This window comes from Oryctolagus cuniculus, chromosome 18 (assembly GCF_051225735.1).
Source record: "Oryctolagus cuniculus isolate XC-2025 breed Fujian yellow rabbit chromosome 18, ASM5122573v1, whole genome shotgun sequence".
Taxonomy (NCBI): Eukaryota; Metazoa; Chordata; class Mammalia; order Lagomorpha; family Leporidae; genus Oryctolagus; species Oryctolagus cuniculus.
The window spans coordinates 12,834,481-12,857,785 of record NC_142884.1 but is presented as its reverse complement, the minus strand read 5'-3'; the positions used below and the strand labels follow the sequence as shown (position 1 = coordinate 12,857,785).

The 23,305-nt window shown below is 70.7% G+C and overlaps 3 protein-coding genes across 13 annotated transcripts in view; 1 reads left to right on the top strand and 2 right to left on the bottom strand.

The window, feature by feature from the left end:
- The window catches only part of PPP1R37 (protein phosphatase 1 regulatory subunit 37), a 38,629-nt gene extending 30,155 nt beyond the window's left edge, over window positions 1–8,474 (top strand). Inside the window, exons 2-13 of one of the 2 annotated variants that reach the window (XR_016225202.1) lie at window positions 113–210; window positions 1,422–1,467; window positions 1,587–1,687; window positions 2,290–2,409; window positions 2,673–2,823; window positions 2,918–3,073; window positions 3,759–3,871; window positions 4,267–4,408; window positions 4,612–4,665; window positions 4,755–5,442; window positions 5,646–5,736; window positions 6,175–8,474. Coding sequence is in view for 1 of the 2 variants with exons in the window: in XM_051828466.3 (XP_051684426.2) it covers window positions 113–210; window positions 1,422–1,467; window positions 1,587–1,687; window positions 2,290–2,409; window positions 2,673–2,823; window positions 2,918–3,073; window positions 3,759–3,871; window positions 4,267–4,408; window positions 4,499–4,665; window positions 4,755–5,442; window positions 5,646–5,728 (1,865 nt within the window). In the remaining variant the exon portion in view is untranslated. Of the gene's footprint in view, window positions 1–112; window positions 211–1,421; window positions 1,468–1,586; window positions 1,688–2,289; window positions 2,410–2,672; window positions 2,824–2,917; window positions 3,074–3,758; window positions 3,872–4,266; window positions 4,409–4,498; window positions 4,666–4,754; window positions 5,443–5,645; window positions 5,737–6,174 lie in introns of both variants that reach the window. The other variant, XM_051828466.3, reaches the window with a different exon arrangement.
- A 1,058-nt stretch (window positions 8,475–9,532) lies between these two features.
- Window positions 9,533–18,010, bottom strand: NKPD1 (NTPase KAP family P-loop domain containing 1). 10 transcript variants are annotated; one of them, XM_089320076.1, is made up of 6 exons: window positions 17,462–18,010; window positions 15,588–16,820; window positions 14,965–15,086; window positions 13,883–14,314; window positions 12,418–12,549; window positions 9,533–11,442 (listed from the first exon to the last, which is right to left on the bottom strand). In XM_089320076.1, exons 3-6 carry the CDS (start codon window positions 15,059–15,061, stop codon window positions 9,671–9,673), a joined length of 2,433 nt encoding a protein of 810 aa, XP_089176202.1. In that variant the 5' UTR covers window positions 15,062–15,086; window positions 15,588–16,820; window positions 17,462–18,010; the 3' UTR covers window positions 9,533–9,670. The 10 variants fall into 10 exon arrangements, with proteins under 10 accessions (XP_089176202.1, XP_069918217.2, XP_089176204.1 ...); XM_070062116.2 differs by having other exon boundaries at window positions 16,721–16,820; XM_089320078.1 differs by having other exon boundaries at window positions 14,965–15,028; window positions 16,721–16,820.
- TRAPPC6A (trafficking protein particle complex subunit 6A) lies at window positions 17,142–23,066 on the bottom strand. The gene is made up of 6 exons (XM_051828469.3): window positions 22,911–23,066; window positions 18,839–18,906; window positions 18,641–18,758; window positions 18,189–18,272; window positions 18,018–18,111; window positions 17,142–17,461 (listed from the first exon to the last, which is right to left on the bottom strand). The coding sequence occupies exons 1-6, from the start codon at window positions 22,998–23,000 to the stop codon at window positions 17,430–17,432; spliced, it is 486 nt and encodes a 161-aa protein (XP_051684429.2). The 5' UTR covers window positions 23,001–23,066; the 3' UTR covers window positions 17,142–17,429.
- Between the last annotated feature and the right edge of the window lie 239 nt (window positions 23,067–23,305).

Here is a 23,305-nt window from a genome sequence, read left to right as displayed (position 1 = left end):
GGGTCTCAGGTCGGAGTGTGGCCAATCTGGCAGGGAGGGGTTTGAGGGACTGGGCAGGGCTGGAGCCCCGAGCGGGGCCGAGTGGAGAGTGACGCCGGCCCTGTGTCTGCAGCCCAGAACGTGACCGTGGACGAGGTGATCCGTGCCTACAAGCAAGCCTGTCAGAAGCTGAGCTGCAGGCAGATCCCCAAGCTCCTGCGGCAGCTGCAGGTACGGCGGGGCGCCGTGTTCCCAGAGCGCTGCTGGCCCCGTGGAGCGGAGAGGGCGGCCCCGTGTTCCCAGAGCGCCGCCAGGCCCTGTGGAGTGGAGAGGGCGGCCCCGTGTTCCCAGAGCGCTGCCGGCCCCATGGAGTGGAGAGGGCGGCCCCGTGTTCCCAGAGCGCCGCCAGGCCCCGTGGAGTGGAGAGGGCGGCCCCGTGTTCCCAGAGCGCTGCCGGCCCCATGGAGTGGAGAGGGCGGCCCCGTGTTCCCAGAGCGCTGCCGGCCCCGTGGAGCGGAGAGGGCGGCCCCGTGTTCCCAGAGCGCCGCTGGCCCCGTTGAGCGGGGCGGGCTCTAGTCCAGCTCACACAGAGCACGAAACTCCATCACCAGGGGAAAGCTGGTACTTACCAGTCTGAACTAGAGACGATACATGTATCGTCTGACTTTTAAAGGTGAAAGTTCGCAGACACAGCGCAGAGTCCCCCATGTTCCTCCCCGAGACCCACGGCTCCGTGTGTGCAGGGCCCCTGACAGACACGCGGGGAGTTTCTGTTGGCGGTGGTCCTCCCCCCCACCCCGGGCGCCTTCCCTGCAGCCCGGCCGCCTGGTGGCAGGTGAAGCTCCCCAGCGCTTCTCCTCTGGACGGGCGCAGTGGGCCCCGAGTGCCTGTCTCTGGGGTGCAGGTCCCTCAGCCGCCCGCCTCTGTGCGCCTGGGCTAGGGGATGGGGCCGCACAGGGGGCCAGGAGCCCTGCCTGCTTCAGATGGGCCAGCCCTGTGCTAGCCGCGTGAGCTGGCCAAGCTTGGGCCTTAGCCCCTTCGTGCCCAGGCATCAGCCAGCCTCCCCCTGTGTGGGACAGTCTGTAGCAGAGAACAGCCCTGGTGTCTGTGGGAGCGCTTTGCTTTGAGCGCCCCCAGGAGGAGGCCGGGAGGAACTCGGCTGGTGCCGGCACTGCTGCGCGGAGTGCCTGCTGCGTCCCAGCCTCAGCTCAGCCTCCTGCCAGCCCTGCGCACTCTGCCCTCTGCCCGCACACCCCTCCTTTCAGCTGGGCCGAGAGGGCAGCACCCAGGCCCGCAGGGCACCGGGGTGGGCTGTATTCAGGCCCTGTGGGCACAGAGCTCCCTGGTTTCCAGCGGTGGACATGCTCTGGGCCTCCCCCGAGCCCTGCCACAGAGCCTGGCCCTGCAGGCCGTCCCAGCCAGCGTCCTGTCTGCCTCCCCAGGAGTTCACGGACCTCGGGCACCGCATCGACTGTCTGGACCTGAAAGGTGCGTGTCTGGCAGGTGGGGCCTGCGGGGGGGCCGGGCGTGGAGCTGCAGGGCCCTTCCCGCCTCCCTTGGCCAAGCCCCCGCGCAGCGTGCGCCATGCTCATGGCCGCTGCCCCCAGGTGAGAAGCTGGACTACAAGACCTGTGAGGCCCTGGAGGAGGTCTTCAAGCGGCTGCAGTTCAAGGTCGTGGACCTGGAGCAGACGAACCTGGATGAGGATGTGAGCGGCCCTGTCCCTGCCCGTGCGGCTCCTGAGCTCTCCCAGGCCTTGGGGCAGGAGAGGCCCCTCGACACAGGCTGGGGAGTGGGGTGTGGGCAGGGCCCCTGAAGGGCAGGAGGGGCCCCTCCACACAGGCTGGGGAGTGGGGTGTGGGCAGGGCCCCTGAAGGGCAGGAGGGGCCCCTCCACACAGGCTGGGGAGTGGGGTGTGGGCAGGCCCCCAAAGGACAGGAGGGGCCCCTCAACACAGGCTGAGGAGTGGGTGCAGGCAGGCCCCTGAAGGGCAGGAGGGGCTCAGCAGCCTGCTGAGGGGAGAGCTGCGGCCCGCGGGCTGCCCCGGAGAGGACATCACCGCGGGTGATCGGAGCACGCCTGTCCTCTGAGACCAAGGTGTTCCTGCCTCTGGGGGCAGGGGACAGGAACAGACCGGGGGACTCCTGGGACCCGACCCAGCGGGCCTCGTCCTGCCGCAGGCTCGGCTACTGCTGCGCAGCCGCTCCCTCCACGCTGGACACCCAGACTGCTCTCAGCTGAAGCTGGCCCCGCCCCGCCCCCCCCCCCGGGTCCCCGCGGCCCAGGTCCAGCCCGTGTCTCTGCCCCCAGGGTGCCTCCGCCCTCTTCGACATGATCGAGTACTACGAGTCGGCCACACACCTCAACATCTCCTTCAATAAGCACATCGGCACGCGGGGCTGGCAGGCCGCCGCCCACATGATGCGCAAGGTGGCTGCTTCCGCCCCTGAGCCGCCCCGCCCCGTCTCCCCTGACCCTCCTCCCCGCCCCCTGCACTCCGGGATCCCTGCAGGTGGCTGTGCTGGCCTCGCCCCATCACTCACACACGGGAAAGGTGGGCCCAGGCTGAGCCTTCCCTTGCCAACCGTGGCTTCAAAACCAGATGACAGCTTGCTCTCCCCTGGACCGTGGGGTGGCAGGACCCTCAGAGAGCACTGGGGCCGGGCCTAACCAGCGCCCGCCCCGGCTCCCAGACCAGCTGCCTGCAGTACCTGGACGCGCGCAACACGCCCTTGCTGGACCACTCGGCGCCCTTCGTGGCGCGCGCCCTGCGCATCCGCAGCAGCCTGGCGGTGCTGCACCTGGAGAACGCCAGCCTGTCGGGGAGGCCCCTCATGCTGCTCGGTGAGCACAGGCGGGGGCCAGGGGCTGCTGCTGGCCAAGGCTGGCGCGGGGCCTCGGGGGAGGCCCGGCCGGTCACTGCCCACCTCGCCCCCAGCCACGGCCCTGAAGATGAACGTGAGCCTGCGGGAGCTGCACCTGGCCGACAACAAGCTCAATGGTTTGCAGGACTCAGCCCAGCTGGGCACCCTGCTCAAGTTCAACTGCTCCCTGCAGATCCTGGACCTGCGCAACAACCACGTGCTGGACTCAGGTGCGTGCTGCTGGCTCCGACGGGCACACACACACACACACACACACACCCTGCAGCAGTGACCCTGGGTGGCAGGGCCGGGCTGGGGAGCCCAGAGATGGTGTCTGGCGACAGCTCAGCAGACCCTCAGAGCTTGCAGTGAGGTGTTGACGTGATTCAGGTGACCTTGAGTCCCCGAGAGACCACTCAGGATGAAGGTGCGGGTGGAGGAGCGCCACAGTGTGGGGCCTTGACCTCAACCAGTCCTGTGAAAGCCCAGAAATAGAACCCAGGGCCGTGATGGCAGGTGCAAAGGCCCTGGGGCGGGGGAAGAGCTTGGGTGTTTGCTCTTTGGCAGGGGGCGGCCCCGTTAGTGGGGTGGGGGCCCCAATAGTCAGCAGGAGGAGCGCAGCGCTCCACCAGGGGCTGTGCAGGTGTGGCCCCCTCCCTGTTGAGCAGCGTCCCCTGGCCGTCCTGTGAGGACAGGGCCGGTGGGGTCAGAGGGCGACTTGGAGTCCAGCACCCCCACAGGGCAGCGGGCCCCATCTGCCAGGGGCCAGAGCCCAGAGGGCCACAGCTCTGCCCCATGCACCTGTGAGACAGGCAGGGTGTGAGTGAGCTGTCCATGGTGCTGGCGCGGCCGGGGCGGCCCCCTGAGGGTCCCCGCCCGGGCTGCACGCCAGGCCCTGACCGCGGCCTCCTCCAGGTCTCGCCTACATCTGCGAGGGCCTCAAGGAGCAGAGGAAGGGGCTGGTGACCCTGGTGCTGTGGAACAACCAGCTCACGCACACGGGCATGGCCTTCCTGGGCATGACGCTGGTGAGTCGGGGAGGGCCCGGGGCCGCAGCCGGCCTCCGGGGTCCCTGGGGAGGCAGCCCCTCCCTCACTGTCGCCTTTGGTCCAGCGCTGCAGACCCAGGCAGCGCTTGGCACAAGGGGCAGCTCTTGCCTTGGCTGCTTTGCATCTGTGTGTCCCACGCTGCTGTAAGCCAGCCACGCAGGCACACACTGGCCTGGGAGCCCCCTGTACCCAGCAGCCAGGAGGTCGCGCCCGGGGGCTGGGCCTGAGTCCTCAGAGGCCCCTGCAGCCCGGGCCAGCGCCGCGGGTGCCTGCGGGGCTGAGGCCCGCCCGGGGCTGCCTCTGGCTTTCTTCTGAGCCTTCCCTCCATCAGCGGCTTCCTCCTCGTCCTCACCCCTGCCCCCCCCCCCCCCCAGCCACACACGCAGAGCCTGGAGACCCTGAACCTGGGCCACAACCCCATCGGGAACGAGGGCGTGCGGAACCTCAAGAACGGGCTCATCAGCAACCGCAGCGTGCTGCGCCTCGGCCTGGCCTCCACCAAGCTCACGTGCGAGGGTAGGGCGCCGGGCCGGGCCGGGCCGGGGGGCGCGGGGCCGGCCTGCCAGGCACGGGGCCCGTGGCCAGCCCCTGCGGTCCCCCTCGCAGGCGCGGTGGCGGTGGCGGAGTTCATCGCCGAGAGCCCCCGCCTCCTGAGACTGGACCTCCGGGAGAACGAGATCAAGACGGGCGGGCTCATGGCGCTGTCCTTGGCCCTCAAGGTGAACCACTCCCTGCTGCGCCTGGACCTGGACCGGGAGCCCAAGAAGGAGGCGGTGAGCGGGGCTCCTCGGGGGCCGCGGGGCGGGCGGGCGTGCGGGCGGGCGGCGGGGCCCGGAGCCCTAGCCAGGCCACTCTGCCGCAGGTCAAGAGCTTCATCGAGACCCAGAAGGCGCTGCTGGCCGAGATCCAGAACGGCTGCAAGCGCAACTTCGTGCTGGCGCGGGAGCGCGAGGAGAAGGAGCAGCGGCCGCAGCTGTCGGCCTCCATGCCCGAGATCACCGTCACCGAGCCGCCGCCGCCCGCCGCGGCGCAGAACGGGGCCCCGGGCCCCGGGCCCGGCCCGGACTCGGACTCGGATTCAGACTCTGAGGGGGAAGACGAGGAGGAAGACGGGGAGAGGGACGAGGCCGGCGGAGACCAGAGTCCCTCGACCCCCTGCCCTGCCCTGGTGCCCCCCACAGACTCCCTGGGCCCTGGGGACAGGAGCCCCCCAGGGAGCCCCTCCTCCCCCTCTGAGCAGCGCATCTCCGTGTCCAGCCCGGGCCGGGGCCACAAGGTGTTCGTGGTGACCCGGGTGGAGAGTCCTCCCGAGAGGGCCGAGCCCCCTGTGCCGCCCGCCCACCTCTCCCCACCCTCCTCCCCTGTGCTGCCGCCAGCTGAGGGCGACGGCCGCCAGGACCCAGGATCGCCTGAGCCGCAGCCGCAGCCGGAGACGCCTCAGCCAGGGCCGCCGCTGCCCAACGGCCTGAAGCCCGAGTTTGCCCTCGCACTGCCCCCAGAGCCGCCCCCGGGGCCCGAGGCCAAGGCGGGCAGCCGCAGCCTGGACCACGGTGAGGCCCGGTGCCAGCACGGCCTGTCGCTTAGAGGCCCCTTGAAGGGGCAGGGGAGGTGGGGCTTGGGGCCTGCTGCCTGCCCGCCGCCCTCCCCGGGGTGGGGGCCGTGCACCTGCTGCCCAGTGTCTGGTGGGGACAGGCGGGCCTGCGGCTGGCCCGCTGCCGCCTGACCGGAGCCCCCTGCCCGGCCTCGCCCGCAGAGCTGAGCTGCCCCGAGAGCGAGAAGGAGCTGGAACAGCTGCTTCTGGAGGCCAGTCAGGAGCCGGGGCAGGAGACACTGTGACACTTTAGGTGAGGGGGCGGGGCGGGGCCAGGGAGGGGCGGGGCGGGGGCAGGAGACACTGTGACACTTTAGGTGAGGGGGCGGGGCCAGAGCGGGCCGGGGCCGGGCCGGGGCAGGAGACACTGTGACACTTTAGGTGAGGGGCGGGGGCGGGGCGGGGCCAAAGCGGGCCGGGGCAGGAGACACTGTGACACTTTAGGTGAGGGGCGGGGGCGGGGCGGGGCCAAAGCGGGCCGGGGCAGGAGACACACTTTAGGTGAGGGGCGGAGGCGGGGCGGGGGCGGGGCCAGGGTGGGGTGGGGCGGGGCCGGCGGGGCGGGGCCAGGGAGGGGCGGGGCCGGGGCAGGAGACACTGTGACACTTTAGGTGAGGCGGCTGGCCGGGGCGGGGCCGGGGCGGGCGGCTGGGCGGGCTCTGCGCTCACCGCGGCCTGGCTTCTCCCCAAGTTCCTTTCTTCCGCTCGGTCTGGGAGGAGCTGAGGCCAGAGCCGTGAGAATCTGCTCACCGTCCTCGCCGCGTTCCGGGGCCCAGGACGCCAGGGGCGGGAGCCCACGACACTACCGGCGCAGGAGCCACGGGAGGCCCCGCCCTGACTTCACTTGTATTTATGTGCCCCTCACTCTGAGACTGGACACGGCTGGGGGTGGCCGGGAGGAGGAGGACGGGAGGCGGCGCCTGCGAGGCCGTCGGGCCGCCGGGCCGGGCCCTGTGGCGGAGGGGCCTGCCCGTGGTGGTGGGTGGTCCCCGTGAGCGGGCGCAGCACCAGGCAGGAGGCGTGGCGTGGGGGCACTGAGGTTCCTACATCAGCCCCAGGCGGGGCGGGGGGCGGGGGGCTGGGAGTGGAGGACCAGAGCTTTCTTTCTTAAGTGCAATAAATCTATCAGGGAGCGGGGGCGGAGCAGCGCGCATCCGGGACCCTGCTGCCCGGGCGTGAGGGTGCCCCGGAAGCACTACAGGCGGCGGGTGGGCGGGGCTGGGGGGGCTGCCCTGGCCGCGCAGCTCTGTCCACACCTTTTCTAATAAACTGGGGCTGGGCTCACCTCGCCTGCTGTGCTGCCGCCGCCTCGGGCGCCCCGTGGTCCCCCAGAGGCCGGGTGGGCCGGAGCCGCTTCTCCTCCCCGGCTCTCGGGGTGCCGGCTGTGCCCTCAGCCCCGGGTGTCCTGTGCCTCGGGCCGGTGCCGGCAGACGCGCCTCGTCCCCATCAGCCCCTGACGTTCGGATGGGAACGGGCGCGGGGCCCGCACGGCTCCCGCTCCCTGCTGCCCAGTGTGGCTGGCGCGCAGCGGGAGAGCTGAGAAGTGCCGGGAAGGCTGTAGCAATGCCAGCCCCAGTACAGCCGACTCCCCACAGACCCTGGGCCACAGTGGGGACTCCGTCTGGGTGCAGGGCTCACGCCACGGCCACCCCGCTGCCCTGCGGCGCCCGTCCCCAGCCCTGAGCGTCCTCTGATGCCGGCTGTAGCTGGTTGGGAGGCGGTGTGAACATCCCGTCTGCGCCCAGCCCCCAGGATCCCGGCAGGCCCTGGGCCAGCTGTAGCTGCGGCCTGTGGCGGAGCCCCTGGGGTGCACCCACGCCCTTGGCCCTCTGCCTACAGCCCTGCACCGGGGGTGCAGGGCTCGGCCTGTTCACCTTTGTGTGTGCCTCTGGGGGCTGGATCACATTCCCCCCACACAGGGGACCAGGGTTTTCAGGGAGACGACCAGGCTAAAATGGCAGCCTTGTGGGCTGCGGGCTAGAGTGACGGGTGTCCTCTAAAGTGGGGTGGAGGCAGCCTGGCAGAGCCCCGCGGGAAGACGGGACGCAGTGGGCGTGGAGGGCCCTGGACTGCCACCCACACCCTGGGAGCCGGGGCGGGGCAAGGAAGGGCGGCCTGCGGAGTGGGCCACGGTGGGCTCTCCCTCGGAGCCCCCCAGGCTTTGGCAGTCCCAGGTGTTGGGGTCCGGGTGCTGAGGGGACCTTTCGCCCTCAGCCACTAGGGTGTCACAAGGTTTGGGCCCCGCAGCCCTGGCTGAACACAGGACTCCACGTGACTGCTTGGCTGTGTGCCGGCACAAGGAACAGGTGCTGCGGGACCCTTCCAGGCTCTCGTGGCTCTGTCACTCCCTAGAGCCAGCCGACAGATGGGGGAGGGGAGAAAGCAAACAGCCCATCTCGGGCGGAGACGGGAGCCGTTGCGCACCCTCCGTTAGCCGCTCGGCCTCCCTCACGCGAGCTCCCAGCAGCTGCTGCTGTAGAAGGGACCCAGGGCCCTGGGGGGTGGGAGCCCGGCCACGCCCAGCGGCCCAGTCGTGTGTGTGCAGCCCGCTCCAGAGCTGTGTCCTGGGCAGGCACGAGGCTCGAGTCTGCCCCCTGCTGGGCCTGGGGGTGCCCGGTCCTGCTCAGCCCCAGCCAATCCACAGGTCAGTCGCTTCCAGCCTGGACTCAAGGTGGTAAGGAGTTCAGCTCGGGCTGGCGCTGTGGCGTAGTGGTTAAGCATCGGCCTACAGCACCAGCAGCCCATGTGGGCCCCAGTTCAAGTCCCAGCTGCTCCTCTTCCGATCCAGCTCTCTGCTGTGGCCTGGGAAGGCAGTAGAAGATGGCCCAAGTCCTTGGGCCCCTGCACCCACGTGGGAGACCAGGAAGAAGCTCCTGGCTTCGGATCGGCGCAGCTCCGGCCGTTGCGGCCATCTGGGGAGTGAATCAGTGGATGGAAGACCTCTCCCTTTTTAACTCGGCTGCTCACATAAATAAATCAATCTTTTAAAAAGTTTTGTGGTTTTTTGTTTTCCAACTCAGACTGGCTCACAGGTGGAAGGGAAGGGGGCTGTGGGTCCTAGTGACGCAGACGCAGGCCCGGTGGTGTCACGAGGCCCTGGGGCTTCGTTCTTGGCAGGCTGTCTCCTACCGTTGGGGAACATCACCAGCCTAGCCCAGCCAGGACAGAAATCCACTGCAAGAGGACGCTGGCCTGGGTCCACTTGTGCAGCGGCCGCTGTGGCTGGTGCAGTCAGACGCCTGCGTGAGGCCAGGGTCAGCCCTCCGCATCCAGGCCTGAGGCTGGGCGCCTCCCTGGGCCCTCAAGTCCCTCAGAGACGGCCCCTGGGCATGCCCAGTGTTGTCCCTACCCCACTGGGCCAGGCAGGCTGAGCGTTTGGCCATTGAGGAATCGGGTTGCCCAGAGGAGCGATGCCCCTGCCTCGGCTCCCTGCGCTCAGCTCCCGCGCTGTGGCCTCCCGGCCCGCGTCAGAGCTGAAAGTGTGGCTTCAGTGTGGGCACCCAGTGAGGCCTTTGGGTGGGCCTGCAGTGGCGGGGAAGGCAGCCCCCGGAACAGTTACTTAGGAGGAGGCAAGGCCAGCCAGCCCAGCCAGGCCTCTTGAACCCATTATGCTGAGGGTGGAGAGGCTGTGAGGTCACCGGGGCCACCACCCTTGGAAATGCCAGTTCCTACCCTGCCCTCGCAGGGGCAGGCTCGGGGGTGGGGACAGGACGGGGACCCCTGAGGCCTAGGTGCTCCCGGATGCCTGAGTCACGCGGCCCGCCCGCCCTTCCTCTGCTTTTCCTCCCCACCGCCCCCGCAACCTGCTTGGCTGCCAGGGCACGGCCCGGAGAGGCCTGGCGCCCTGACGCGGAAGTGGCCTTGGCAGAACAAGGCAGGCCTGGTCCCCAGCTCTCCCAGCCAGGGAGTCCAGGATGCAACGAGCGACCAGGCCCTTTCCACACCCTCGTTTATTGCACTTGAACCCTGCCGTCCTAACTGGCTCTTCGGAACCGGCTCATGTGCCCGGGGAACACGCCCAGCGCCTGCAGGCCCCTGCCTGAGGCTGCTCTGGCTCAGAGACGCACCTGGAGGATGCGGCCACCCTGGGCCTCCCCCGGCCACTGCGTCCCCAGGAGGCCCTGCCGCCGGCGAGCACCCCCTTCCCGGCCCGCCTGGGCCGGATTTCTCCCCGGAGCCAAGGGCGCTCAGGCCACCGCCGGCCTCGGCTTGCCCCCGGGCGCCCCGTCCCGGGCGCGGTGGGCTTCGTTGGGGCTTCCCGCGGCCGCCGCCGCGCTGTGGGTCCGGTGGGGAGGCTCGCGCGCCGGGGACTTGGGCGGGCTGGCCGGCTTGAGCGCGCTGACGGCCCGGATTTGGCCCATGCGGCGGCGGATGGAGTGGTCCAGGTTGACCGTGCAGCGCAGCAGGCACTGCGCCTCGGCCACGGTGAAGGGGAAGTCGGCGCCCAGGAAGCGCTCGAAGAGCTCGGGGTCGCCGTCCAGGTCCAGCACGTTCTGCAGCGCCTTGGTCATGGTGTGCAGCTCGCGGCTGTTGTCGCGGAACACGTCCCAGAGGCGCGCGCGGCCCTCGGGCGCGCCGCCCGCCTGCTGCCGGTCCTCCAGGCACTGCAGCACCCAGCTGAGGCGGCAGGGCCACTGGTTGGCCAGCACGACCCAGGCGACGGCCTGGCGCGGCGTGGGGCCGCCGGACGCGGCCTGCTGCTGCTGCTGCAGCAGGCGCACGGTGATGGGCACGGTGTTGACGATGCGCCGCATGTACACCACGTTGTCCGGCACGTACTCGTACAGGCAGTCCCGCTCGTCGTGCAGGCAGAAGAGCGCCTCCTGGATGCGGCGCGCCGCCTCGGCGTCGATGCGGCCCTGCGTGCGCTCCGCCCCGGCCTGCGTCTCCACGGCCAGCAGCTGCGCGCCCTCGCCCCCGCCGCCGCCGCCGCCGCCGCCGCCCGGGCGCCGCAGCTTGCGCGTGATCTCGCGGTAGAGCAGGTCGTCGCGGCTCTGCACCGCGTCGTGCAGGAACTGCAGCTTGGTGCGGCGGCCCATGATGGGCACCGAGAAGGGCAGCGTGACGGTGCGGTTGAGGAAGAGGTAGCCGTTGTCGGCCGTGCCCTTCATGTTGCCCGCGCTCTCGAGGCACGCGGCCAGGATGCTGGGGTCCACGACCAGGATGAAGATGAAGGGCGCGTGGCTGTCCGACAGCAGCGTGTTGATGGCGTTGAGCACGCCCACCACGCGCTCCGGGTAGCACGTGTCCAGCCCGGTGACTTCGAGCACCACGCGCAGGCGGCGCCGCTGGTAGATCTCCAGGAAGCACAGGAAGTCGGTGAGCAGCTCCACCTCCTTCTTCACCTCGCACATGAAGCCCAGCTGGCTGCCGAACTTCTCGCGAGACACCAGCCGCTCGATCTTCTTGCGCTGGCTCACGAACAGGTGCTTGCCCACCGAGTACACGGCCATGAGCAGCCCCGAGCCCGACAGCGTGGTGGCCGCGCCGCCGAACACCTTGAGCACGCTGCCGCCCGCCGCGCCCTGGCCGCCCAGCGACAGGTAGAGCAGCCCCACGCCCAGGCCGAGCGCGGCCAGCAGCGCCAGCAGCGCCAGGCACACGCGGCGCCGGCAGTGCCACTCGCGCTGGCAGAGGCCCGGCGTCGTGGCCGGCTTGTTGCCCAGCACCGAGTACAGGCTGAAGGGCAGCGCGCCGTAGTGGCGCCGGATGCCCTCGCACAGCGTGGTCACCAGGCCGGCCCAGAGCTTGTCGGTGCCCGCGTACTGCCAGGCGCTGAAGCGGATGAAGAGGAACTGCACGTTCTTGCGCCGCAGGTGCAGCTCGGTGATCACGGGCTGCAGGAACACCAGGTACCACAGCAGCCGCGGGAAGCCCCAGCCGCCCACGGCCCGCGGCCGCCACCGCACGCGCTGCAGCTCCTCGGCCTCGCGCTGCGCCGCCTCCTGCTGCATCAGCACTGCGGGGAGGGCGAGAGTGGGGGCGGGGCCTGAGTGGGCGGGGCCTGAGTGGCGGGGAGCTCTGCGGCGCGGGGGGGGGGGCGGTGAGCAGTGGGCCGGGACTTCCGGTGAGCCCTAAAAATTAGCAGGGCGCAGGTGCATAGGGTGCGGCCTGGAGGAGCTGGGGCTGGCTTTTAACCGGAAGCGGTCCGGGGTGGGCCCTGGTGGGAGGACGAGAGCCAGAGCCGGGCAAGGGGCTAGAGGCGGGTCTGAGGTCCGGAGGGACTCTGGGGCAGTGAAGGAGAGATGCTGAGGGTGTGAAATACAAGGCCGCGGAGACCCAGCCTGGCTTGCCACTCCTCCTCCAGGGAGCCCTCCCGGGTGCCAGGCTGAGCCGGGGGCCGGCTGCTCTGCCTAGTCTGGGACGCCAGCGCGTGCAGGACCAGGATGGACAGTGCCCCAGCAGGGCCGGGTCCCCTGGGCTCCGTGCAGGGGTGGAGGAGGCCTGCAGTGTGGATCTGGAGCCGCCCTGGGGCAGGGAATGGGAGCAGGGCGCGTCCCCAGGCTCGGCCCCCAGACCTGTCTCCTCCCAGGGCCCTTGCTGGTTCCTCTGACAACACAGGGCCAGAACCCAGGCTGGAGAGCGAGCGGCTCACCAAGGTAACAGCCTGCACCAGGCCTGGGGACCCAAGGGAGGGGTCACGCCCAGCCCCGCTGAGCACTGAGCCCTGCGCAGCTTGAACCAGGTCAAAGCCGCCGCCTGCGGGGCCTGGCCAGGCATGGGCCCCTGTCTGCGGTGGGCATGTCCGCTGCCTTGCGGTGTCAGGGTGCAGGGGAGGGGCAGGACCAGCTGTGGTCTTCTGTAAGATTCTTTGGGGTGGACTCAGCGGGAGGGCGAGGAGGGGGTGAGACCAGGGAGGACCTGGGCAGGGGGTGTGGCTGGGGAGGGACCGGGGCTCCGCCTCTCATCCCCCACCCCCCACGCAGAGCCTCACTGGTGATCTTGTCCAGCATCATGTGCAGGCGGCAGCCGAAGGGCGCGTAGAAGCCCACGGTCACGGGCACGGGCACGTGGCACAGCGTCTTGGCCAGGCAGCTGCAGTAGACGTCATCTTCCGTCAGGATGTCTGGGGCAGGGAAACCGAGTCAGCGGGCTGGCTGGGCACCGCCCCCCTGCCCGCCCGCCCACCAGCACCAGCATCCCTGCCTCGCTTGCGCCCACGGGTGGCGCAGGCCACAGAGGGGGCAGCGGCCGCAGGCAGCTTCCATCTCCAAGGCCACGCGTGCGTCCCTTGGGGCCCCACGGGAGGACCCGCCCCTGGAGCCGGCAGGCTGAGTCTGGGAGGTGGTCCTGGCCTTCCCTCGCCCAGGAAAGCTCCGCTGGGCTCTCTCCTCTCTCCCCCTCCACGGCCCCAAGTCCCTGCCCCCTCCCCGCGTTCCAGTCCTGGCCCCACCACCTTGCTCTGCTGCCCCCTGAGCGGCTCAGTCTCCTCTGGGAGCCGGCCGGGCCCTCCCTCAGTCGATGCCTGCGTCTCAATGGCCACTGAGGACCCGGGTTCCGCCCTGAGGGTCCCCGGGGAGCCATGCACAAGCACACCAGGGCAGCCCTGCCCCCACCACCAAGCGCCACTTCTCGGACCCGGGCTTGAGGAGCCAGAGAGAGGACTCAGTGGTGGCTAGCACCCACATCCAGAGACCCGGGGGGGGGGGGCAGGAAAGCAGCCGGGACTGGGGGCAGGGCCAGGCGGGCAGGCGAGGACTCGGGACAAGGCAGCTGAGGCGGCTCCTAGTCTGATGGCTGGGGGTGGGGCGGGGCTCTGTTGCCCTGGCTGTGAATTGGGCACCCTGGCTCCAAGGATCCAGTGACCAAGTCCCTGTCCAGCTTTGCTCCACAGTCAGACCAGGCCTGGACCGTGCTGTGTGTCCCCACCGTGGCCACCGCACGGCCCACCTGTGGCCCACGCCTCCGAGCCGTCCCCGGGACAAACTCCTGGGAGCCTTGCGCCTGCACCCCTGTGATGGGATCTGCGGCCCTCGCCTCGCCCCCCCCTCCGCCTCCCCCACTGGGCTCCTGTCACTGAGCCCCTTCTTCCCTGCACCTGCGCCCTGTCTGCCCCGCTCCCCGCTGCGCCCCCAGAGCAGAGCCTGGCCCCGAGGCAGGCGCTCGGTACCCAGTCGGAAAACCACTGCTGCAGCTGCACGCCTGGCCTGGCCCCCGCCCCACGTCCTCCACGGCTGCCGGGCCAGCAGCGGCCGAGGGCCACCCAGCCTGGGGCAGCGGCACCGGGCAGCCCTGGACCCCAGCGGGTGAGGCAGAGGCAGCCCCCAGGCCCAGGGCGGCAGGGATGCGCATCCCTCCCGGACAGGGGGCCGGAGAGCGCCGGCCAGGGAGCACGAGGCCTGGGCAGCGAGCGCGGCGGCTGCAGCGCCGGCAGAGGCGGGGGGAGCCTGGGTGAGCACCGGAGCTGTAGGTGAAGGAGCCGCAGGCTGCCGGGGCCGGCAGCGGCCGGGCGTCCGTGGGCTCGCTGGGCTCCAGGAGGACCCCGGCTGCCGAGGGGAGGGCTGGGCCGCTGCTGGCCATGGCGGGGGCCGCGGTGGGTGCGGGGGGCTGCTGGGGGGCGGTGGCTGGTCCCACGGGGGCAGCGGTGGTCGCAGGTGGCCCCTTCTGGGCCCTGTGAACCGGGCAGTGCCGTGGGCGCGAGGGGCTGGGAGGTGGAGGCTGGGGCTGCCGCCGCTGCTGCAGGATGGGGGACTGGGGGCCCCGGCGCCGGCCACTGCTGCCGCCGCTCTGGGGGCTTTGGCAGGCCAGCCGCCAGTGTGGCTGGGGGGGTGGCCGACAGGGCCCACGGGCTCGGGAGGCCGCTGGGTCCTGGCGCCGCTGGTGGCAGCATCCTGGAAGGAAGGAAGTGGCGGTGACTGGGCCTGGGTCCCCTGGGGGCAGCGGCACCGACCAGAGGGGTCTTCCCTGGAGCATTCTGGGAAATCAGAGAGACGGCGGGGGTGGGGCCAGAGAGAGGAGGGCCAGGCCCAAGGCTCCTGCATTGCGGGAAAGTGGGCGTCCCTGCCGCCCCCAGTTCCTTGGGCCCCTGAGGGTCCCCACTCAGTAGGGGTACAGGGAACCATGGGTAGCAGCGCAGAGAGGGGACAGCAGGAACTGGGGAGAGACAGTCCAGCAGGAAGGTGTGGACCCCGGTAGCTGGGGACCCACGCCAGCCCTCACTGAACTGGCTGTGAGGTGAGGTGAGGGCCCCTCCCCCACTGTAGTGCACCTGCAGCTAGCGTGGGGGCCGACCCCCCCAGCCTGACTCAGGCACAGTGGGAGGGGGCGCCCTCTCCCGCCAGGCTGCTCCCCACCCTGGAGGGGGCTCCAGGCCTGGAGATGGGGAGGGGAATTCTTCCTATGCTGTGGTCAGGACCCTCCCACCCCCTCTGGCCAGGACCCCACTCTGCAGGAGCCCCCATGGGGCTGCCCCAGGCTCTCCCCAGGGCCACGGGACTGTGTCTGCCAGCTGCTTGGCACTGCCCCCTCAGCCCCCCTTTACCTCTCTGGCGCCCTAGCTCGGGATCCAAGAAGTAGCGCTCAGCGGTGGCTCCGGTCCCGGCGCCCTTGACGAAGTGGACGCTACAGTTGGTGTGCATGGCAGGCGGGGCCGGGGGCCTGCTCCTGGCGCGGGAGGGGGACCAGAGCTCAGGGCCACCCCCTTGACCGAGGTGGGTTCCCCGGGTCATCTGGGGGGACGGAGGTGCTCCTCAAAGTGAGAGGCCGCGATGGGGAGGGATGGCGGCGGGGGGGTGCTGCTGAGCGGCCGGGGGCTCACTGGGGGCCATGGGTTTGGGTGTCCAGGAGCTCCTGGGGCTGGGACAACAGGGAGTGAGTGCTGGGTGGGCGGGTGGGCAGGGAAACAGGCGGGCGCTGCTGGGAGTGGGGGGCGGGGGAGCTGAGGAGGGGGTGACACAGCCCAGAGCCAGGTGTACCTGGGAGGTGGGGGTGGGATGGAGGGGGTACCCAGGGACCAATGAAATCAGCGCCTCCCCCCTCCTCCCGGAGGCTGGCTTCCGAAGGAACCAGACCTGCGGGGAAGATGCCACTGCCGCGGTGAGGACGGGCGGCCCGGCGGGGGGCCCTGCCCGCCCCCTCTCCCAGCCCGGGGTCCCCAGAACGTACCTGGCGGCGGCCTCGCGGCCCCAGCGCCCTGTCCCACGGGACGCCCGCGCCGCGCTGCCCGCCCGACCGGTTCTCCCGCCTTGGCCCCGCCCTCGCGCCCCCCCCCCGCCCCCCGGGCAGCCGGCCCGGCGCGCGCTGCTGTCGAGGATCCGGGGGCGAGGGCCCGGGAGAGGGCCCGCCGCGCCGCCCCGCCGCTCGGGTCTCCCGGGGGTCCTGGGCGCCCCTGCCGCGGGGCGAGGGCGGGCAGTTCCTGCACCGCCGAGCTGTGCGACCTTGGAGGTGACCTCACCCCTCTGGCCTCGGCTTCCTCATTGCTGAGTGGGCCGGGGCCGCCTCTGCTGGCAGGGCGAATCAGGTGGGCGTCCCCCCCGGCTCAGGGCCTGGCCCTCGGCTGACACGTGCTGGGCACGGACTGACCCAATTACAGGCACTGCTCCAAATCCTCGCGGGGTGGCAGCCCCAGCCCGCGGTGGAGGGGCTCCCCAGGCAGGCTGGCGGGAAGCCCTGCCCCCACTCGCAGGTGGTGGAGGGGCTCCCCAGGCTCCGCCTCCTGGGCAGGTACCCTGTGGATGTCTCCTTGGGGACATCTTTGGACAGGTGAGGGCCAGGGCAGGGCTGGACAAGAGGGACCTGACGATACCGTAGAAGCCCCTCTGCTCTCCGGGGGCCCATCTCCCTGCGTGCTGAGAGATGGGGTGGTCTGATGGGGCCAGAGGGGAGCCACACTGGGGGCCAGGGTCACAGGACCGGAAGGACCCCACCCAGAACGGCTCTGTACAGTCCTTTGGGGAAGGCTCTGCCCTCCCCCCACTCCCAGCACCCGGGCTGTGGCGCGTGTCCAGTGCAGGGCATGAGGTGTGTCTGTGGGTCCCCTGCCCCCAGCTCGGCACGCGCCGTTCCCTGGGAGACATCTGGGGTCCAGGGGGCACCCCCACCCACCCCACCCACGTCCCGGGGAGGCTGCCGGGTACTGACCAGGAGCCGGAGTTTGGGGAGTGGGCTGGGCAGGGGTAGGCACGTGCACTCAGCTGAGGGGGGCCGGACGGGAGCGGGATGGGGTCTAGCGGGGCAGTGTTCCGAGCAGGGGGCTTTGCCCCAGCCTCGGGTTGCGGCTCTGAGGCTGGGGCTCTTACCTGCATCGGGCACTGAGGCAGAGCGGGGAAGGCGGAGGCCGGAGCCGCCCGGGGACAGACAGCTGGACTCTTGTCCCGGGTGAGACTCGGGGTTGCCAGGCTCAAGAAGTGCGACAGCGTGTTGGGGGTGGGTTGGGTTTGGGGCATCTGGCTCCACCCCCCACCGTCCATCCTCAGGACCCAACCAGCCCCAGGCCCACCCACAGCCTGCTGCCAGGGAGCCCCGGCCCTGCTCCCCCCGCCCCATCCCCCACTAAGCCCAGGGCAGCCCCAGACTTGCTGGCACGGCAGTGTTGCCTGAGAGGCTGTCAGGGCCCCCTCCTGTGCCAGGCGCACGGGGGGGGGGGGACCGAGGCCAAGGGCTGAGGAGGGTGGGGGGCCCCGGGCACCCCGCTTGCCCCCACTCCCACCGCGAGCTGGATGCCACACACAGAACCTTTATTGAGTCTGGCACAGAGGGAGACGCCCAACCCGGCCACCAGCCCTGCCCCCCCCCCCTGCATGACCGACGGTGGCTGCGACCACCCTGCCTCACGGACCCCCCACCTCCCTCCGATGCCCACTTCCTGAGCGCCCGGGACCCCCGCATCAGCACCACGGCACTGGCCCGCAGCCCGGGGCCCCCGCATCAGCGCCACGGCACTGGCCCGCAGCCCGGGGCCCCCGCATCAGCGCCACGGCACTGGCCCGCAGCCCGGGGCCGGGCCCCTCAGGGTTTCTGGATCATCACCTGGAACTTACCTGGAAGAAAAGGACTAGTTAGTGCGCGGCTGGGCTGTGGGGGGCGGCAGCGGGCACCCGAGCAGCCCGGAGATGCTCATCTCTGCCCTGGACCACGGCCTGGGTGGCCTGGGCCCGGCCCCGGTTTGATCAGTGGGTCAGAGGGAGTGACGCTCCCTCCGGCTGGCCTGCACCCCAGGGCTGGCTGTGTGGGTGATGAGAGGGATGGAGGCCAGGCATGTAGGCCGTGGGGAGGGGCCCAGGCCGCCGGCCTTCCCTGGCATGTGGCGCTCAGGACCTGCCCTCCTGGCCCCAGGGAGTGGCCAGCGGAACCGGAAGAGGGAAGGGCAGGTGCGGTGGGGAGGAGGCCTGCAGCCCGGCACCCCGCGTTTCCCGGCCCGGCTGCCCCGGGAGCCCCCTGGAGGCCCCGCACCGTGTCCAGCTGGGGCCCCTGGGATGCCTGGGCAGTTCTCTCCCGCTGGGTGACGAAAGCTCCCGGGGCCTCGAGTCCCACCTGTGGGACATGGGGCTGGGCTCGCCGGCTGCAGGGGTGAGGGGGACCCCTCCCCCGACTCACAGGCGGGCAGGGCTGCCACGGAGGCGGTGACCGAGCTCCTGAAGCCCAGGGTGTGCAGGCTGCCACGCAGGAGGCCACAGGGGAAGGCCAGGAACTGGGGCAGGGGACACAGACCACTGTGGCAAAGGGGGCCTGGGTCCCGGGCCCCCCTCCCCAGGGCCCCCCCCATACCTTGGCTGCTTCCTCCTGATACTGCAGGCCGGAGGCCATGGGCAGCAGGAGGGGAAAGCTGTTGTCCTGCAGCACGTAGGTCCCCTGGGGACGGAGGAGAGGCCGTGGCAGGGCAGCCAGGCGTCGGCGCCCCGCCCCCCCCCATGGGGCTGAGGTCCCAAGGACCCTTCCCCTGAACCCAGGGTCACACAGGTCCAGCCTCGGAGCTGTGGACGGCACGGGGCTTGGTGGCCCCCCGGGTCTCTGGGAGAGGCCGCGCGGCTGGGATTCCGGGAGCCTGGGGCAGCTGGGGACAGGCAGCGTCCCGCCCAGGCTGCTGCTGCCCGTGGGAGAGGCCCGGCCCGGCTCGGGGCTCCTCCTGAGAGGCTGAGAATAGTCCTGGGGCCCCGGGCATCCCTGTGTGGCCACGGCGGGGACTCCTGGAGCCCGCCCTCCCGGGCCGCGGTGCCCACCTGGTGATTGGTGCGCAGCCCGTCCACCTGCTTCTGGAACACGGCCACCCACAGGTCTTTGCACAGGAACTTGAGCGCATCCAGCTCCTCCCTGAGCGCCAGCGCGTCCTGGGGCAGCCTGGGTCGGGGCAGGGGCTCAGGGTGGGGGCGCCGCAACCTTCCCTGGCCCCCGCACGCCCAGGAGTCCCCGGCTCTCACCTCTCGCCCAGGGCCTGGCCCACGCGGAAGCCCATGCCCTCCAGCACGGACAGGCTCGGCTTCTGTCCCTAGAGGGGCAGGGGAGAGAAGCTCAGGGCCCCCAGGGTGCCATGCAGGGGAGGGGATGCCGGCGGGGCCTGAGTCAGTGCCACGCCCCCACCCACCCCTGCAGAACTGGTGGGCTCCCCAGGGACTGGGGGAGGGGCGGCTTCCCTGGTAACAGCTGTCAGGTACCATGGCCACCTGAGTCCACACGCCCTCTTCTGAGATGGGCTCACGCGGGGACAGCACTGGCCAGGCTGGGCCACTGGGGGTCTCAGGGGAGGGCGGCGTCACTGGTGGGGAGCAGCCGTGGCCGAGCGGTGTGGGGAAGGCGGGAGGAGGCAGGGCCCAGGCACACAGCTGCGCGGGGTCTCTCTAGCTGGTGACCTGGAGGCAGGAGGGGCGCAGGGCAGCCCGGGGCGTGGGAGCCACGTTCTCAGAGGAACCCGGGGTGCAAGGGGTGGGGGACAGCGGAGAAGGCACAGAGCCCTGGAGGAGGCGGCTCTGGCCCCAGCTCCTGCCCGGCCCTGCCCCCAGGCCCCGGCTGCTCCAGCAGCTGCCATCCCAGCAGTGATGGGAGGTCTCCGTGGAGACCCTGCCCCGACAGGATGCCCTGGTCTGCTCCTGCGGGGGCCCAGCGGCCCGGCTTCCCGCTTTGCACTCAGCCCCGCCCCACTCAGGGACGTGGGTCGTGGAGCCCAGCCCTGCCCACTCAGGGCCCCGGCTCTGTGAGGCTGGGGCCCCGGGCCTGGCCCATGGAAGCTGCTTCCGGGACAGGTGCCAGGCGCAGGCCCCTGGGTGGAGCCAGGGCCGAGCGCCAGGTGCACCACGGACCCTCTTGTTTGAGCTGAGCAACCCCACGGGTGGGCTCGGAGAACCTGCCAGAGGCCCCACAGACCCGGGGCTGTCGGGAGCCACACGTGGCCACAGCACGGCTGTCAGAGCTCGGTGCGGGACTGGGGCGGCCGCAGCCTCCTGTGGGACGTCTCTGCTCGCACGGCAGGGCTCAGGGAAGGCTCTGGTGACAAATGACGCGCAGGGAGGTCCCTGCACAGGCGTCCCCTCACAGCCACACACAGAGCCCCCGGGGAGCAGTGGCTGCTGTGCCTCAGTTTCTCTCCTGGGGTCCCGATGAGGAGCGGAGGGGTTGGTGAATTAAGCCAAGTGCCAGGCGGGCTTGGAGCTGGCCCCACCCTGGTCCTTCGTGGCCCCTGGCTCATGGTGGGGGGGAGGCCCCTGCCGGTGGGAGACCCACAAAGGAAGGGCTCCGTCATGTGCCCCGCGGCAGCCGCCACTCCTGAGCGGCCTCCAGGATTGCCCCCACAGGCGGCGTCGGTGCGCACCGACCCTGCCACTCTGTCCGGCTCCCGAGGACCCCTTCATGCGGCCCACAGCTGTTTCCCAGGTGGCCCTGGAGCTCGACTGCCGCGCCCAGACGGTGCCCACCCACAGCCTGGCGGGGCTGGGAGCCCGGGGTCCAAAGGACAGGGCAGGGCAGGGAGGGGGTTCCCGGCCGAGGGTGTGGTGAAGGCAGGGGCCGGCCTACGACGCAGCTTAGGCCTGACTCGGGAGTTCACCAGGGGCAGCCAGTCCTCAGGCCATTGCCACGTGTGCTGGGTGCTGGCCACGTGGTGCCCTGCCGGGCTGCTTGCTCATGGGCAGCACACGAGAACTGGCAGTGCAGCGTGTCCCCCTCCCCGGGTGGGGAGCAGGCTGGGCAGCCCCTCCAGGCCGGGTGGCGCCCAGGGGCTGAGCAGGGCCTGACGGGAGGCCGGGAGGGCTTTTCCTCTGGGAACGTGACGGTGCCGGCTTTGAGTCCTGGCTGCACCGCTTCCCGGGTGTGCGCCCTGTGCCCCGGCTGCCTCACTGTCCCTGCTCACTGCACTGGTGTGCCTGGCACCGGCTGCAGCTCGGCACCTGGGCTGCAAAGACCGGGGTGGGAGGGAGGGAAGGGAAGTGGGGAGCGGGCCCCACCCCGGCCCCGCAGAGCTCTGGGAACTGGGGTTCAGACAGAGGGGCAAGGCAGGGCCGCCCCCGCTCTGGGTCTGGCGCGCGCTGCACCTGCCGCTGGGCAGCTGGGATGGCGGTGTGAGATGGGGGGCGGGCAGGACACAGCGCCAGGGGCTGAGGGAGATTCTGGTGTCTGGGGTTTTGCTGGGGTGGGGGTGGGGGGTCAGGGTGGGCCTCTGTCCAGGGCAGGGGCAGGGGCAGGGAGACAACAGCTCCAGTACACCTGCTGTGTCATTTCCCTCTCCAGTCTCCTCCCGGGGCTGGTCGCTGGCTGTGGCCACTAGAGCCGGTACAAGCCGGTTTTGCGGATCTGTCAGAGTCAGGAGGGGGCTGGGGTCCAGAGGCTTGATTGACGGGAATGGCCTGTGTCTGGTTAGGGGACAGCGCTGGATTCGCTCACCCTGGCCAACTGTGTTCCCAGCCTGCCTCGCCAGGAGGCAGCCACGATGGCCCCGTAAGTGGGTTCCTTCACCAATGAGAGACCTGCCCCGAGTCCCTGGCTCCTGGCTCTGACCCAGTCCTTGCAGGCACCTGGGCAGTGAGCCAGTCTGCTTTTACAACCCAAACCAGTGCCGTATCCACAAGCCAGGCCTGCGCTTGGCTCAGAGGAGCACACGCTGGACCAAGGAGAAGGGGTGGAGAGAGGAAGTGGAGCCGGAACAGGAGAGACCAAGCACGGAGCAGCCGGGGGCCCAGCCAGGCCCTGAGAGCGGGGGGAGTGCTGAGAACGGCACTGGGGTCTCGCCGCCGCTCAAGCCACGTCCATTAGACCGGGTATGGGTCCAGCATCAGAATCCCCCCGGGCACGGCCTCCCGCAGCCCTGCGGTGAGCCAGGCTGAGTAACCCACCCGCTGGACCACAGGAAGCCATCAAATCTTTCCAGACAGCGTGGGGGCCCAGCCGGCAAATGCAGCCAGAGTTCACGGAGGCCCGGCCCAGAGTTCACGGAGGCCCGGCCCCGTCCCTGACCCTGCGACCCGAGGGGGAGGAGGGAGGAGCTCTGCCCATCAAAGCCGGGGCCCCTAGATCTGCTAGGCCGGGAGCGTCACGCCCAGCTGCGGAATGAGCAGTGTGCGGCCCCAGCACCTGCACGGCTTCAGCAAGTCCCTAGCGAGGCCACACTGTGTGCCAGGCCTGGTGCCGGCCCCCGCGGGGCACAGGCCGGCCAGGGAGACAGGCGTCCATCAAAGGGCCGCACACAGGCACAGTTCAGATCCGTACGGAGTGTGATGACGGCTGTGAGGGTGGATGGGGTGGGGGGACCCAGACTCCACGGTGGGGAAGGGACTTGGAGCCAAGAAGGCCTGGGGGCAAACGGGAGGTGAGGGGGAGGCAGGTGTTCGGAAGCTATTAAGGACGGGGAGCAGAGGCACACGTCGCCCTCCCCAAGCCCGGGGCCATGCACACACTCCTGAGCCCACCAGGAGGGACTGGAGTTCCGAGCGGGTCACCGCGGGCTCCCCGGGGCCTGGCACCCTGCAGGTCTGTCTTGCTCCCGGTGAGGACCCCGGGGGGGGGGGCAGGGCGCCCGAGTGTGGAGGGCTGTGGACTGGGTGCTGCAGCGATGCCCACTTCTGACTCGCTTATTCCTCCCAAGGACCACCTCCGCGCGCTGAGCCCACTTTCCTCCCTTCTAGAAGGTTCTCTCCCCCGACCCATGGGACCCCTTTCCTCCTGGCAAATGGCAAAGGCTTTCTGCATCCCCCTCCCCGACCCCTCTGGCCAGCTGGTCGCGAGTGTGTCCTGAGTCCACACAGGACAGGATGCTTGTCTGAGCGTCCAGCAGGCGCTCAGGTATGGCTGTGAGGTCCGGGTGACAAAGGGGGAGACCGAGGCAGAGGGGTTACGTCACGGTCCCACGCCCAGCACGAGCGGTGGTGGTCACTGCCCACGCCTCCACGCCCTCCACTCCGGCCGCAAGCCGCCGAGTCCCGCCTCGCACACCCGGAAGCCAGAGCAGGGCCGGCGCTCGGACCCCGGCGGCGGCCGCGCCCCCTCCCCCCAGCTCCCGGCGCTCACCCCCGGGGTGGGGTCGGAGTCGGGGTCGTGATCCCACAGCTCCGCCACCATCTCCGTGTGCAGGAACTCGAACAGCACGGAATCCGCCATGCGCCAAACGACCGCCCAGCGCTTCCTACTCCCATTGGCCAGGCTGGGCAGGCCCCGCCTCCCGCCTCGGCGCGACCCCGCCTACCTCCGCTTCCATTGGCCTTTTGGACTAGCCCCGCCTTCCCGCCCCGGGCTCACGCGCGCACAGCGTGAGCCTGGGCGACGGCGGGGAGGGCCGACTCCGTTCATTGGGCACACGCGACAACGTCTTCCGCCCTTACCTCAGTTTGTTCCCTACTTCCGGGTCCTCGAGCATTCCCATTGGCAGAATCAGTATTTACACGTGACACGCTTTTTTTTTAAAC